Here is a 15,778-nt window from a genome sequence, read left to right on the forward strand (position 1 = left end):
TATTTCTTAAGGGCGTGTAAAATACCTGGATAGGCCGCTTTAACCATCATTAACGTCACTTCAGCCTAACGGGTTGTTACAATGTCGCATGGAAACGAGGCTCCTGCTCAAAGGGATAAACCTAGTCATTAAGTACTGCGACATCGTCATGGAAGTGACAAAATATAGAAATCGATGTTATTTTCTGCTGAGACCTCACTAAGTTGAACGGAACATTATGTTCAGGGCCAGCAGTGTCATTCAGATGTAGTTAAGTAGCAATGCGTTCGTAACCAATTCATCCTGTTGCTGAAAAACGAATGATGGCGCACAAATTCTAAAAATGCCCGTCATAGAAGGTACAGCTACGACATGTCCGAGCGGGCGGAGGTACGGAGGCAATGATGCTTTTGTCGTTGTATACTGCGTCGATCTACTGCTACGACAAAGTTACAACATTCAAGGCTGGCCAACGGGCCTCGGTGGAATATTTTGGTCGTCACAGTGACGGTATATGCGCCTCAGACGAGGGATACCAACTGCATAATAAAGTCTGAGCTTGTTCATCCGTTTTTCCGTGTTTTAAAATTACTTGTCATTTGCTGTTTGTTTGTAATTGTCTGCAGCACCGTCGTGGGGAGGCGGCAGGGGGGGTACTGGGTGGGGGGGGGATAGCAGGCGGAGCGAAAACCTCGCGGGGAATAGCAGAACGCTGTTAGGGCGTAACGGGTTGCTTTCCAAGCGAGAGCAGCAGTACCCTTCTGCAGTATCCGGGAACGCCGCAGACAACAGAGCTTCACTCTTCAAAGGAGTGGCGGAACGCTGCAGTGAAGATGGTATTGTAATTTTCATACAGGGTTCAGGCACTCCACCGCAAAGTGAATAAGTAACTCCGACGAGGAGTTTTTCGCCTCTCGGTTTGGCGGGCACACGAGCCCAATGCTTCAAAAGGGAGGGAAATATGGTACAAAAGTTTTTACTCTACACAGAGTGCCCCACACTCCACGACTTCTTAGAGATGATCTCTGAGTGCGTACGTCCTGCTCTGTCTTTGCCGATGGCTTGCTTTCTCTTAATTGCTTTTAAGCATCGCCGTGTTTGCAGCGTTTTCTTGATCACTGCTATGTTATAAACACGAGTGTCAATTGTTTTACTTCTGTTAATAAATTTAGAAAGCTCGACTAAATGAATCTCGTCCCCCGTACTTGACACATTTATGTTATTACGTTTGGCAATTCTTTGCTTCGTTTTCTTAGTTAGTTTTCAAGTTTTGTTGTCTACATGTTGCTTCTCCAACAGCTGCTGCGGATTCACTGAGTGCAAATGTTAGGTTGCCATTTAGCCTGTGTACACTGACGTCGTTCTGCTCGTTCCATAGCGAGATTTTGTTTTGAAGAGTTATTTTAAACTCCTACGATGTGGCTCTGACTGATTCCATGCGGGGTTGGTTAGTTTTCACGAGTTTTGTTCTGTCTCTTCTGAGATTCAACCTTAGCTTGCATCTAGCCATCCTGTGATCACTGCTTCAAATCTAACTTAGCATCTCTACGTTTTGCACGATACCTGGGCTGTGACTCATAACGAAATCAATTCGGGACTTATAACGCAATCAATTCGAATCCAAATCGGGACTTTTCTATGTCGATTTCCTATTGTTTCGTTTGTAGAATAAAGTGTTCGTCAACCTACGGTTGTTTCTCTCTGCCAATCATACCAGTGTATCTCCTCGACTGTTGCGATTGTCTATTCCGAAGTTTCCCACTAACCTTTTTCCCATTCGCTTCTTACATATCTTTGCGTTAGTCTCCCATCACAATTGTGAACTGGATTGTTGCCTTCTCTATAGCGGATTCGACGTCCTCGTAGAAGCTATCTACGGCTTCATCATCATTGCTGGTTGTTGGCGCATAGGCCTGTACTATCTTTAGCCTGTATCGCGTGTTTAGCTTGATCACAACTGTTGCGACTATTTCGCTAAAGCGAAGAACTCCTTTACGTTCCCTGCTATTTTTTTTTTTTTTTGTGGATTACAAATCCTTCCTGTCTTTTTTCTTCTCTTGGGGTATACTGTAGCAAAGAATATGCCCGCTAGTAAACTACCTGAAGCATTTTTCTTCCATAGTTTCACTTAACCATATAATATCGCATTTAATATCCGCGAGCTCCTCATGTAGTGCAGCTGAGATTCCCTCACTAGACAAGGGACATGCGTTGAAAGTTGTCAGGGTCTACTTCCAAAGGCGGCCTCTCCTGGCCCATAGATTCTTAGTAGCCTCTGCTGTATCGCTGTTTTGACCACCACCGTTGACTGGTGCTCTACAGCTTCTGGAGACTGAGGGCCGAGATTTGGGTTGGTTAGTCAGAGGAGGTGGCGGCCAACTAATACACCAAAATAACCAAATCCCCCTCTAGCGAGGGAGAGCTCTTCCTGTCCCTAAGATCCTTCCTAACATAGTTGAACCTTTCTAGTGTAGCGCCTTAGTTTTCCGGGATGATGGTTACTTCCGGAGCAGGCAGCGCTCCATACCTGCATCGGCTGGCCATAGTGAGCCAGACAAAAAATAGTAAGAGAGCGAGAGCAGTTTTCCGCTGACGAAGTTGTCGCGTGGACTTATAGTGATACTAATCCAGCGTTTATCTGTTTGAATTTTATCCGCGCGGTTCTGAAGGATTAGGCTTAGACGCTGGCTTACTGATGAAGTTCACTCAAGTCTGGCCGTTGGACAGGTATACGCCACTGTCATGCTCAAGTGTATAGCAACGAAGAAATGGCTTTAAATTTCATTTGCATGACATTCGCATAACGGGTAGTAAAGCGAAGCTTCATTTGTCTCACTGATGCCGTTGTACACCGTTGACGATGAATGATCGTCGGTGAAGGGAAAGAAAAAAAAAAAACGCTTCCCGAGGCCGGAATATGAGCCTAAGTCCCTCGAGTTATGAAACCGGCGTCCATCCGATTTTTCCATTTCGACATTGTCGAAGCGAACGCCAGGCAGCAGGTACCGATCCGCGCCGTACACCCTAAACCCAAGCATTAGGCCTACGGAGTGCACACCCGACAGTTGCTGCGGGTATTCTAGAAAAGTGGTGCGTACCTTCAGAGTAGCATATACTTCCATATAGTCCATCACGAGACAGCCTCGCGTTAAACCATCGCCGTTGTTAGACGGAGGGGTGCATGATTTGTTTACATTAGGCCCCAGCAGAAGAAAGCCGGAAGGACACAGAAGCTGTGCTACAGGCAAGTGAGGTAACCCATGGACAAGTCCAGACGGGGCACTAAAATGGCTGCTGCCCTTCTAGTTAGTGCGCAAGCAGAGGTGCTGGAAACAGTCAATACCCCGTTCAAGTCAACTTGGCCTCTCCAGCTAACATACGACCTTGGAATCATAATTGACATCAACGTTAATGCCGCTACGTAGAATGTGACATACCATAAAAACTCAAAGCATTCCTTACGGCAATTTATCCTTAGGTCTTTGTTCTGGTTCTGTTTATTCCCCGGCGTACTGCTTATATATATATCAAAGGGGCGTTCGCAGGCACCACGGCCTATTCTAGCACAGAACCCTCGAGAAGCTGCGGCAAATACCAAAAACACGCGGCCCAGTGAAAGCCATCCGCCTGATTAACTCCCAAGAGCACCAGCAGCTCGCTCAATAATGGTACGTGAATTATTAATGGCATGGGCTCGTTCTATTATGCACACATAATTAGCCTGATTAGTTGTATACTGCTTTAAATATGTATGAAGCAGGAAATAATCTTGCGGCAGTAATTAGAGCATACCAGTGAATTGTTATTCGCGTGCACATGAAGCCGGAAATTATTCCACCTGCTGTTGTTACGGTGAAACTAAGGTGGTACGCAGTAGTTAGACCCACGCATAAGCATGCGACAAGGAGGAGGAGGAAAACTTTATTCGACTGAAGGGCTGGCAGGTGGGCGGGGTCCTTAGTTGACGACTTATACCCCTGTTACACGGGCGCCTTAACGGCCGTTAACGAAAACGGCAGTTGGCCTTAACGGCCGTTAGGTGGAGTCACACGGCAGTGCGAACGCCGTTGGAAACCAAACGGCGATCGACACCAACTGAGGTCGCTGGTCTCCGTTCCGCCGGCTTTCCTCCGTTCTCGCTGCAGCTAGGCAAGATGGCTGCGCCCAGCAACAACGTGTCCCCGATGGAAGCGAGCGCCCCTCAGCAAAAGCGCTTCATCTGGACAGCGTCGCTGACGCATCTGCTTATTAATGTGTGGCAGGACCACCTTGCACAACTGCGGGCTCAGAAGCACAATGCCCCGGTGTACCTGCGTATGACCGCGATGTTTAATGAGCTCGCAAGCGATGAGTGCGGGCAGACTGTGCGAGTCACAACTAAACAATTGAAGCACAAGATGGAGAACTTGGCACAAGCGCACAAGTAAGTTACCACAATTTTATTAGATTTTTAAGCCCGCGTAGCACCTCGTCCAGCATGTGCAATAAAATATGGCGCACCGCACTGTGACTGATCTGTCTCGATGCCGTAGGCAACGCCGAATCTTGCTTGACGTGGGCTCAAACGCGACTCCTTCATAACGCTCGTGCAGCAATGCTTAAATAGCGATCACAGCGTAGCACAGTAGGTTTATCATGTGTAGCCGTTTGCCGTAAGTTAGGCTTTGCCGGGCGAAGTTTGACAGAAATGTATTTTGCACCAAAAAGCCTGTACGATCAGTTCACACGAAATAAAATGTTGACCTGTGCATTAGCTTTCCTGTGGTGCGCATTGCAGTAAAGGTAAAGCTAACAATCAATAAAGGTTGAATTATAAAAGCAGTAGTGTTTGCTGTACGATCAGTTACACAAAATAAAATGTTGACCGGTGCATTATCTCCTGTAGCGTGTATTGCAGTAAAGCTAACAATCGCTAGAAGTTGCACTGTGAAAGCAGCAGTGTTTGCATTAAATGCACACACCACTGCACTGCTTTCTTGTTTTCTATGCAACCGCAATTTGCATACACAAGAATATTATACTAATACTATTAATTCCAACTTTTCAGTTGTGTATGAGCAGTGTGGTTAAGAGCACACTAGGCCGTGCATGTAAGGCATCAGAAGTAATTGAACTGTGGTAAAAAAAGCTGATAGGAAAGTTGGTGTGTAATAACATTAAGGCGCTAGTGAGACAATGATGCAAGACACGATGGGTTAAGCGCTCACTCGCAGTACTTGTTTATTTGAAGCATTGTCTCGTATGTATACAGGTGTAATCACTGGAAACATGCGCAGTAGAAAAAGCGAAGGAGAAAAAATCAAAAGTAGCTACAATCAAAGTGAAGTTCTGAAGAATTCAAATTTACTGACACGCAGAAGGAAAGATGTGCAGCAGATGCAATGGTCTCCTTTTTCTTCTCTTGATGTAAAAGGCTTCCAAGAGCTCCCTCGCTACTGTATTATCACTCCCGCCGATAATTTGAATCTGCTCAAAGAAAGGTCTTTCTCAGGCATGCTCTAATTTTATCACATCCTGAATTGTGCAGAAATTGCTAAATGTGCAGCCTAATCAAGCACATATCCCATAGTTGTTTGTCGACATTGTTTATAGGATAATAACATTCTATCTTGACTATCAGCTGATCTTGATGCCTATCTAGCTCACATCATAATTCAACAGCCTGCAGTTTCAACTTTCAGCACAAATCAAGTTCATAGTTCTTGTTTGTTTGTACTGTAGTGAAAATAATTTGTGTTTATTGCTGGGGACATGACAGAGTGACTCTCATCTGTACTTTGTTCTTATTTCAGAAAGGCAAGCAATGCTGGCACTGGGTCGGCAGCTACAGAGTGCCCATTTTATAAGCGGCTGAAAACCTTCCTGGGGAACCTGCCCATGAACGACCCAAGCCTGGTGCAGGAGAGCTTTCAGGTGCAACATGTTTATTTTGGTTGCATGCAAACATTGGAAATTGACTGAAAAACCAAAATTGGTTTTTGAACAACCTGGTTTGTTGCCGGAGACAGGTGGCAGCAATGTTTATTACTAAAACATCATTGCACAAACATGAGGCATTGTGGGCCCCTGAGTACTAAAAATTCACAAATAACTTGTCATAAGCATCACTGTCTGCGTAGCTTAATTATCATTGATTGACATTTACAACATACTGATGCCACAACAATTGTTACTTTTGGGAGTTTAGGGTGTACCACAACTCATCTAGAGAAAACATCAAGCATTGTATGTTTGTATGTGTACCACTTGCACTCAGCATGCAAAAAACAATAATCACTTAGATGCAATATTCGGTAACATCCTGTTTTTTTTCTTCTTAAGCTGGACATGATAGAACGGCTGCCAGAAGGTGCAGAAGTTGTGGCCTCGGGGCCACTGCCAACAGCGCCCAGCAGCCCAGGGAATCCTGATGAATCGAGTAGCCACGCTTGGACCAGCCAGGCCTGGACCAACGAGGCGGACAACATAGACGCGTCCGCTAGTGGACCATCGACAAGCCAGGTTCCATCCCCTGCACTCACAGCTGACCAAGGCCCCACCCGAAAAAGGCGGCAGCAGGCGTCACCACTTGACAAAGTTGTGGAAATACTGGAGCGCCAGGAAGACCGTGTCGTGCCGCGAAACTCGCAAAAAAAGACTACAAACTGTCAAAGAAGGCAGTCCGTCTCCATGAGGAGACGAACGCAATTCAAAGAGAAATGCTAGGCATAATGCGCCAATACTTTGCAGGCCAGCAGGAGCGTCAGCCTGACCTCAGCACTGAAAACACTGAATAAAGCTGAATGTGCATACGTGCCCTTGTTCTGTTCATTGTTCACATTTGCATGCCTGAAGCAGCTTTTCATAGTAGTCATGGCTTGAGTGACAAGATGTGTTTAGCCAAAGCCTGTCGGACGCTTTCACCTGATGAGCTTGCTGCGTTGCTCACACAAACCGGCTGTGGAAGTTCACGGGCTGCTACTTCAGCACTCCACTGTGTGTCGCACTGGTCACGCATGTGCTCGCAGACATTGTGGAGGACGCAGCAAGCTGGCACAATGCTGTTGACATTGTCAATTTCACACTCAAGTCCCTTCAAGACCCTGAATCTAGCCTTCAGTCGCCCAAAGGCATTTTCGACGACACGCCTTGCTTTGGAGAGAGTGTAGTTGAACGTTTGCACTGTGGGGTTGTTTGCACTGCGATGAGGGAACGGCTTCATCAGGTGACGCTGCAACGGAAAGGCCTGGTCACAGAGGAGGACTGCTCCTATAGGCATTCCATCGATGACTTGGCTAGGTACAGTGAAGATATCAGACCCCACTACTTTCGGTAGTATGGAGGCCCTGTAAACTGCTGCGTCGTGATTGCGCCCTGGAGACCCTACATTGGTGTACAAGAACTTGTAGTTTTGGTCAACCACAGCGAGCAGGATTATACTATACCAACCTTTATAGTTGTAGTAATCCTGCGCATTTTCTTTGGGCGGCGAAACTTTTATGTGGCAACCGTCCATTGCGCCGAGGCCCTGTGGAAAGCCTGTGCAGGCTTCGAATTGCCGCACGTGGTCTCTGACATTATTCAGAGACGGAAATTGCACAATCTGGGGCTCGAGCACATTTACGACAACGTCGCAAAACTCCCGGAAGATGAGGTTGACGGATGACCGACTCACGCCGAAAAGGTGCGCCACAGTCCTTTCCTCGGCCGACGTGGCGAGTCTGTACAGGGAAATGGCGACACGCTTGTGCAGTGGTATACAAGCTCGCATGTTTGTATCCTCCCGTGCTAGTGAGGAACACGAGCTTACAATGTACGCAAACGTGGAGCGGGTCACACGAAAGTTTCCCTTGAAATCTTGATCCGACAACGTCGGCACGGTGGTGTCATACCACGACGGCGGTCTCCAAAGCGTCCACACACTCCTAGGCCTGGGAGACAACGCCACAGCGAGTGCAGCCAGGGTGCGACACCGCCTCTCGGCCGCCTCCCGCTTCTTCTTGATCGACGCTTTCTTGGTGAGCACAGTTCGCAGTTCAGTCCTTTTTACAGACAACAAGGTTTCGTAGTGTGCAACAAGGAGAAGCAAGTCGGGCGGGCGATCACGGCCGCATTCATACACCGGCCGGCTAAGCGCCATTTCACGGCTGCTCTCGGGGACGCGTCGCAAAGACGCACCACGTTCAACACTTCACCGGCTGGATCGCGCGGACGGTGGATCTCGGTACGAAAGAAAAAAAGAAAATGCACAGTGCTGCGGTGCTGTGGCGATGGATCGCGGAATGAAGCGCTTCACCAAGTCAAATCAGACCACGTTGAAACCACAACCAAAGGCAGCGACGCCACGACCACGACGAACGCAACGCACACCACAACAAACGCGGCCATTTGCAACGCCCTGGTTCGGATTGGATCGGCTAGATAACCTTCTCTGATACTGTAGCAACAACTTTTGCGAAGAGTAAAAAAAAATACACTGTACAGCTTGCAGCGCAGAAAATAATTACGAGAAAAACAAATTTTTGAGTTTTCGAGGTAAAATTGTAAGAGTCACGTGATAAAACGTCCAAACGGAAGTGAACCGTCTGAGCATGGAAAGTGCCGTGTGAGCACAGCCATCACAGTTCCGTTACCACGGCCGTTACGGGGTTAAACTGCCGTTTGCGTTAACGGCCGTTAAGGCGCCCGTGTAACAGGGGTTTTAGTTGGCTCTACCCGCTGTCTCTGCCATTTCGGTCAGCCGTAACTGCCTATTCGGGTCAGAGCTAGCAAGTTCACTCCCCCACTGCTCGTAGTAGGTAGGACTGGGAATTGGTTTCAAGCACAGGTTATTCTGGCACTTCCAGACCTTATGAAACAGAATAGCGCATTAGCCGCAGTGATGGTGGGGTGTGGGAACGTGTTTGTAGACGGCGGAAGGTCACTTTTTGTTCTTTGGACAGCGAGTCAGCTCCTGGCGGGTATAGGCGTCAGGATAGCCTGTAGTTTTACGTTATGTCGCTGAAAGTAGTTAGAGGGTGATCTGCCCGGTCGTCATCCTCCAACGGTGCCCGGTGTGCAAGAACTCGGACGAACGCATGGGCTGCTTGATTGCCGCGGAGTAACAAATGGGCAGGCGTCTAAATTATTGATAGGTTTCTTTTGGATGGATTCTTGGCTAGAACCTGCTAGAACCTGCGTACATGGCGGGAAATTCTTCCCACCATGTACGTACGACAAGAGGCTTGGGAGTCAGTGGTGATGGTACTGGCTTGAGTCTGCGCAATGGCTAATCCGATCGCTGTCTCTTCAGCTTGGAGAGTAGTGCACTGCTTTAGACTTATGCTCGTGACGAGGGCAGTGGAGCTAGGGCCAACTGCAGATTTGGTGTTTGCGCGCGCGTAGTCTGCTGCATCCGTGTACACCCTGGTTGAAGATTCTCCGTATAGTTTTTCGAGGCTTGGGCTCTGGCTTGTCTTCTCCCTTCGTGGTGCTGAGGGTTCACGTTTCGTGGACGGGGGGGGGGGGGGTACTCGCAACATTTACCGAATGACCAGTGGGATGTCCAACATTGTTTCGATGGTTTGTGGGTGTGCGTAGCGTAGGCATTGGAGTTCGAGGTGTCCAAAGCTGTTAATGACTAGACGTGTTCTCTGCTCGGTGAGGTGGGTTTCAGTGAGTTCTGCTAGAGTGTTATGCAGTCCCCGTGCTCACAGTCGAGCAGTTGATGTACTTGTGGGCAAATCTAGGGCTTGTTTGTAGAATTTGTGGAGAATTGTGTTTATCTTCTGCTTTTCTGGCACCTCAAAGATCGTGTGGGGGTGACATAGGTTATTCGAGAAACAATGATCTCTTCCAACAAACATTGCATGTCTCGGTTCTGATTCGCAGTCCTTCGGAGCATCCTAACTATTTGCGCTGTGGTTGCTTCTAGTTTTTGAATTAGCTGGTTGTTTTTGCAATTATTTTTATAGGTCATGCCCAATATCTTATTGTTGAAGAAGGAAGGATACTGCGTCCGTCCAGTGATACCTTTGTGTCCATGGCTGCGTCGTGTCGCCTCTTTAGCACGAGCTATGAGCTCGGATTTTTAGGGGGCGTAGGTTAGTCCGCAACCTTTTGCATAGGCCTGAACTACGTTGGAGGCCTGTTGGAGGCGGTCTTGCATAGTTCCTGCCGATCCTTTGTTGATCCATATATGATGTCGTCGGCATATCCGCGATGAATATCCGTGGTTTCAGCCAGCTTCATGGGGAGATTAATCAGGACTATGTTAAACAATATGGGGGACAAGACCACTCCTTGTGGAGTTCCCCTGCTTCCACACGAAATCATTTCGGAACGGAGGTCTCCAACCTTAATGACGGCTTTTCGGTCTGTGAGGAAGTCTTTAATATAATAGTACATTATTATCCCGTTACCGAAACTGCTGAGGTTCTCAACAATCCTTCCGACGCGGTGCTCGTCGGTTACATCGAGCTGCCGGAAATAATAGGAATATGTTATTATAAATGCAGTTTGGTAATCCAGCGTTTTTTCGACCCCTGTGATTTGCTTAGAAAACTTTCTACCTCCCAACGAGACCGTTAATACGCTGTGTAAATGTTTTTATCGAGGTAAAACAATTACGAGCCATTTCGTGCGTTAAATGTGGATGAGAACCGAAGTTTTATAAATTTCGATTCCCACAGATGGTTATAGAATGTACACGTATTTATTTTTCCGGCTTTGTGATTACACAAAGAAACCTAGAAGGACTAGTGTTTTATACCAGCAGACAAACATTTGGCGGTATGTGCCTGAGCCTGTGCCCGAGCATGACCGAGCCTATATAAACATTTCTCAACATGTATCGATGTTTGATATTTTCGTCTCCACCTCACAGTGTGCATGACCCGTGTAGTACAAAGCATAGCATGCACTCGTACACACTGCGAGGAACCACCATGGGTTCGAGCTCACCACACTCACCAGATTAAAACGCCGCCGCGACAACTCAACACCGCCTCTATTGGGCAGGTGGAGTAGGGGCGACAAAGGGATGTGCCTACGGTACGGAGAGAAAACATTTACTCGACGCCAGCCTCCCAGTGGAAGATACAACTACCCTCTAGGTGAAAAGGGCGATGTGCGCAATGCACATGCGAGCGCGTCGTCGTCATGCTGGGCACGGCCTCGGCAGTCAGTGCAAAATCCGGGTAGCGGCGCGCATATTCGCGCGCACTTCGCCGCGCTGGCCAGATTGGCTCGCAGCAGCTAGAGAGACACAGTCTCTTCGCTTACAGGAGCGTACTACGCGGTATAATCGTCAGTTGTTTGGTACGGCCTATACTAAGCGTCAGTAAAAAAGGGGCAACCTGAATCACGAGCCAGCACACGGAGGTGCTGGCGGGCTTTAGCCGGCGCAACAGAGGTGCGATCGGAAGGTAAGAAATCGTGGCGGACCTTAGCTATCAAGGAGTGCGTCCCCCGATCCGTCTCCTGCGTAGTGCGCGGGTTGTAGGTCCCGTTAAAAATGGGCCACTGCAGTTAAGTTAGCAAAGAAGCAGGGCGGAGCGGCCGCCGCATAGCTGCTAGCCAAGGCTCACGCTACGGCGGCGGGTTACCGGGACCCGATTGCGAATGCGCCCGCGGGGACGGCGCGGAGGACGCCCCTCAGCGGAACTAATGCGCGGGCATGGCGGGGGCCGGCCCGCGGAACTAATTCACTCTACCAGAAAGAATCCACAAGTAGCAAGTAGAGTCCCAATACACGCCGTCGCAGCGTTGGCGGATGCTATACCCGCTATGCTAATACTCTCTAGTGTTTTATCGCGCAACGGTCGCTGGCGCCGACACGGCTGCAGGAATTCGAAAGCTTTGGCTTGGCCCTACGCAGTGGCGCAGGGGCGAGCTGGCCTTTAGCAAAGAGAGGGGGAAATCGCCTCGCGACTGCACAAAACCGAGCGATCGCTCAATGGTAGCGGAAGCCAGGATCCCCACATCGTGTTACCTGGGACATGTAATATCCATTTTATGGCCAGTGATAAGACTTTCTATGCCATTAGACTGTCATGTTCGCCTAACAGTTGCGCATAGTGCATTAATACAGGTCATCATTTCACGCTCTGGAGAGCAGCCGAATACCGTTTCCTAATATCCCTTGGAACATCAGAGTACGCCACCACGCTGACGACTGCAGTGCTCTCATAGGCACGCAAGCTGGACCTCCATCATTTTCAAAAGCCTCTCACTTAACGTAACCCTACAATATTAATTCACTGGGCTTTTCTCAGTGAGAGGATGAGCTGTTAAGCAAATTTCTAAGAAGTTGAAGCTGTTAAGAAGTTGAAATGAAAAAAGCGTTGTGAACCTACTTCGTATTTCTTCGAGTCAGAGTAACAATCCAAATAGTTTTCTTTTTCTTTGAGCAGACGTGGAACCAAAACCAAGGGTATTAATGTGGTGGAAAAGTACAAGTTACTAAAAGCGCCTCAGATTTTAGGTCTTCATATTGCACTTTTATTATAAATACGCCGTCTGCGCACACAAATTAATCTCAAAACCATGGGTAGTAGCACAAAGTTTCCGTGACTACAACAAAATGTGATTAACAGAGCGTTAGGGTGGGTACAGGTAAATTACAAACGTAAATACAAGCTCTCTATTGCCCCTAGACTTGTCTTGTAAATGCTCTCATTTGTTTACCGGTATCGATTAGGGACCGTAGTCTCACAGTCTAAAGGAGCTGCTGTTCCACTCACCCATGAAAAAGGAAATTAGACGTATGGGCGAATTGGTAATAGGTTGAACATCTTTAAGGCAGCGCAGAAGACAAAAACATCACGAGGAAGGAAGTAATAGGCAGGACGGCACTGAACTCGCAACTATTGTTTATCGAAAGGCAAGCAGAAATTTAAACGCTATAATCAAATCCCAAGTGAACTGCCGCCGCTGACGTCGTAACCGGAATACCAAATTAGCTCACAGTACGGGCCTGGCATAGATACTTATTATTAACTCTGAATGTTAAAAACGGAACATTCACTTTAAGGCTTGAATTAAGACGTAAGATAGCACGGTATAACCAACCATACCTTTTAAGCTTTTGAAGATTACAATAACTAATCCGCCTGTCGGCTGGGCATATAATCATAAAAACCCGTTCTCACGCAAGGGGGTGCACTTGTACCCCAGTATCCTGGCGGTTTCATATAGCTCCTATTGTCCTCTGAACGATCGCATTGCGCCTTCTTGTTTCCAAGTGTTCGCTCTGTTCACACATCTGTTTGGGAAATTTGTTGATGCCTTACTCACTTAAAGGAGCCATGAAGACAAAACCCAAGTTTGGTTCATTTAAAAGATTGCCTCGTTAGAATCATACTGACACAACTATTACGGAAGAACGACGCAATCGAGACCTGGGCCATGGCTGCCCTTAGCGGGAACGATAACTTTACTGACACGGTCTACATGATGATGATAACAATTAATAATCACCGGTTCATACCCGTCGGGAGATTTAACACAATCCCGCGCCCGCAACGTTTATATCCGGCCACAAGTAGAAATGCTGTACGGACGCCGAACAATCAATCCACCATCATAGCGTTTTCCGGTCCATAATGTCAATCCTGGTGGAGCTGCCCGCAAACGCTGTCTTTTTTGTCTCCAGCGGTGCATGCACCTTCTCGTAGCTTTCACTGCAGCCAAACGCCGCCAAGGTGCATAAGCCGACATCAACACTGGGCTCCAACCCCGCTGCGACGTCTCCAGTCGTTCAGTCAAGTAGGTATTTTGCTGAAGCTGTTGCCGTGAAAGTCTCAGCCGGTCATTGTACCTGCAGCATCACGTAGGTCGGTGGATTCTGATGGTCTTGTGCCTGTCTCGTGCTTGCGTTTTAAGAGTTTTCGATTTTGGCAAGCACATTTTCCTGATGGGAACCAAGTCAGCATATGGCTCGGCTCCTTTCGGACCAGGCGTCAGTGGCTTCTCGCTGGGACGAGAAAGGTTCATCAAGGGTGGTTTAGACCTTCCACCGTTAGCAACAGGGGAGGACTCATATTGGCGCTAAGGTGCACCCTCTTGGACTATTTCTAAGAACACAGCAAGGTGGCTTCGAGGAAGGTCCGGTAAGTATTCACCTTTCATGAAGTCGGGAACAAAGATGTATTCGAACACATACTGTTGACGTTCTAGCTGTTCTTTCACATCATCGACTTCACGTTTTTTGTCGTCTGCTCGGGTTGCTGTCGCTGAACTTTATTGCCGGCGACAGGAGCTTTATCATGTTCAAAAGGCTTATCATTTCTTCATACGCTCGAATGTGCGTGCTTTCGGAAAAGTGAAGCTTCGGCTGTCACGATGGCTTGTTCCTTTACGGACACTTCAGGGGTGCTAGTAGACGAAATGCTCCCGGTATCGATCTGTATCGCATTCTCCCTTTCTCGCAGGGGCAAAAAAGAGCTTCCGCTCGCCGCACGTCACATTGGACTGTACCGGTTTTTGCACTGCCGTCCTGGAGCAGTTCTTCTGCGGACTAGCTCTTGGGCTACTGTTGCTAGAAGTACAGATTTCCAACGTAGTGATGGACGGGAAACGGCAGAATGGGTTGTCGCTTGGTTTTCCTCGCGCGATGGGAGTGAACGTCGAAGACTCTGGCCACTGCATGTCGGACAAGACAGTGTGGTCATGGGACGTCACATGGAAATGGTTCCCAAGCCTCTTCAGTTCAGCCTGCGCACTATTAACCGTGCTAACCTGCAGCGTTGGTGGTACAACTTGCAAGGTTGATGTATGTTAAGTGGACGTGAGAGAGGTCGCGGTCTACACGATGATGATAATTGGTAATGACCGGTTCATACCCTTCGGGAGATTAAACAACCACTTTTAACGTAAACTTCGCTAGAATTAGCTATATAATCGGGAAAAAAGGGAATGACCATGCGATCCACTAGCTCATTTCCCGCAACAGAACCTATCATGTCATACCAGCCTGCTCTGCGATTGGCGGAGGGCGGCAAAAGCAAGCGCAATTTAGGCAGAGCTTATAATCGTGCCGAACGATGTTTTTGCGCCTAAATGTAATGTATATCCATTTTACAGCGTAACAATGCTGCGGTAAACAACAAAAGTTACGAAAATACACCTAAACATAGATGTACCCATGCGCACTGCTGTTGGTACTGGGCGCACTATGCTTGTTTTAGCTGCAAAGCAGTCCGACGGTTTGGAGTTGTCTTATACGATGCTGGCCGATTAGCGTAAGCGACGTTGCCTTACGCGACGCTGTTTGCCAAGCATACCCCATGTTTCACGAAGCGATTACTTTCTACCGTAGCAAAAAACAAGCCAGGTGTAAATACGGTCAAAAACAAAGCCACGCCGGAGTGCGAGTATGCTAGCGCCATCTGGGAAATTTGACGGCAAGCAAGGCTGCGGAGCCGAATGGAGCAGTGGAAGTTCGGTTGTATACGCGCCGTTACGACTTCATTGTAGACGTCACCAAACCACACGATTTGGCGGGAGAATCAGAATTTTAACCTAAATTGATTATTTCTGTGTAGATACGGTATCATTTACTGCCGCGCATGCGCTGGGGACACTATAAAACACTAAATCTTTCGAATAAAACCAACTGTATTTTGTCTTCATGGCTCCTTTAATGACAATCCCGTGTGCTCCCTTCTCCCTCGCTTCAGGGCCAGCTCAGCGACTCCATGGGAGAACCTCAGAGGACGTATCTTGCGTCGACCAGTCGGACACATCAAGCACATACATTGTTACGTCCTCTGCTGAATGTGGGAGCCGGAGTCCCGCGTCTATATCTACCATTTCATCTACCTTTCCGCCCTTTTTTACA

General features: G+C 47.9%; 1 protein-coding gene across 1 annotated transcript; it reads left to right on the top strand.

Annotated features, from left to right (window-relative positions):
• The first annotated feature begins 3,953 nt into the window (after nt 1–3,953).
• Nucleotides 3,954–6,684, top strand: LOC144179805 (uncharacterized). The gene is made up of 3 exons (XM_077708239.1): nt 3,954–4,402; nt 5,772–5,892; nt 6,301–6,684. Exons 1-3 carry the CDS (start codon nt 4,134–4,136, stop codon nt 6,682–6,684), a joined length of 774 nt encoding a protein of 257 aa, XP_077564365.1. The 5' UTR covers nt 3,954–4,133.
• Nucleotides 6,685–15,778: the final 9,094 nt, after the last annotated feature.

Source organism: Haemaphysalis longicornis, unplaced genomic scaffold (genome assembly GCF_048455015.1).
Source record: "Haemaphysalis longicornis isolate Haplotype H1 unplaced genomic scaffold, Haemaphysalis longicornis Haplotype H1 scaffold_4, whole genome shotgun sequence".
NCBI classification, from domain to species: Eukaryota; Metazoa; Arthropoda; class Arachnida; order Ixodida; family Ixodidae; genus Haemaphysalis; species Haemaphysalis longicornis.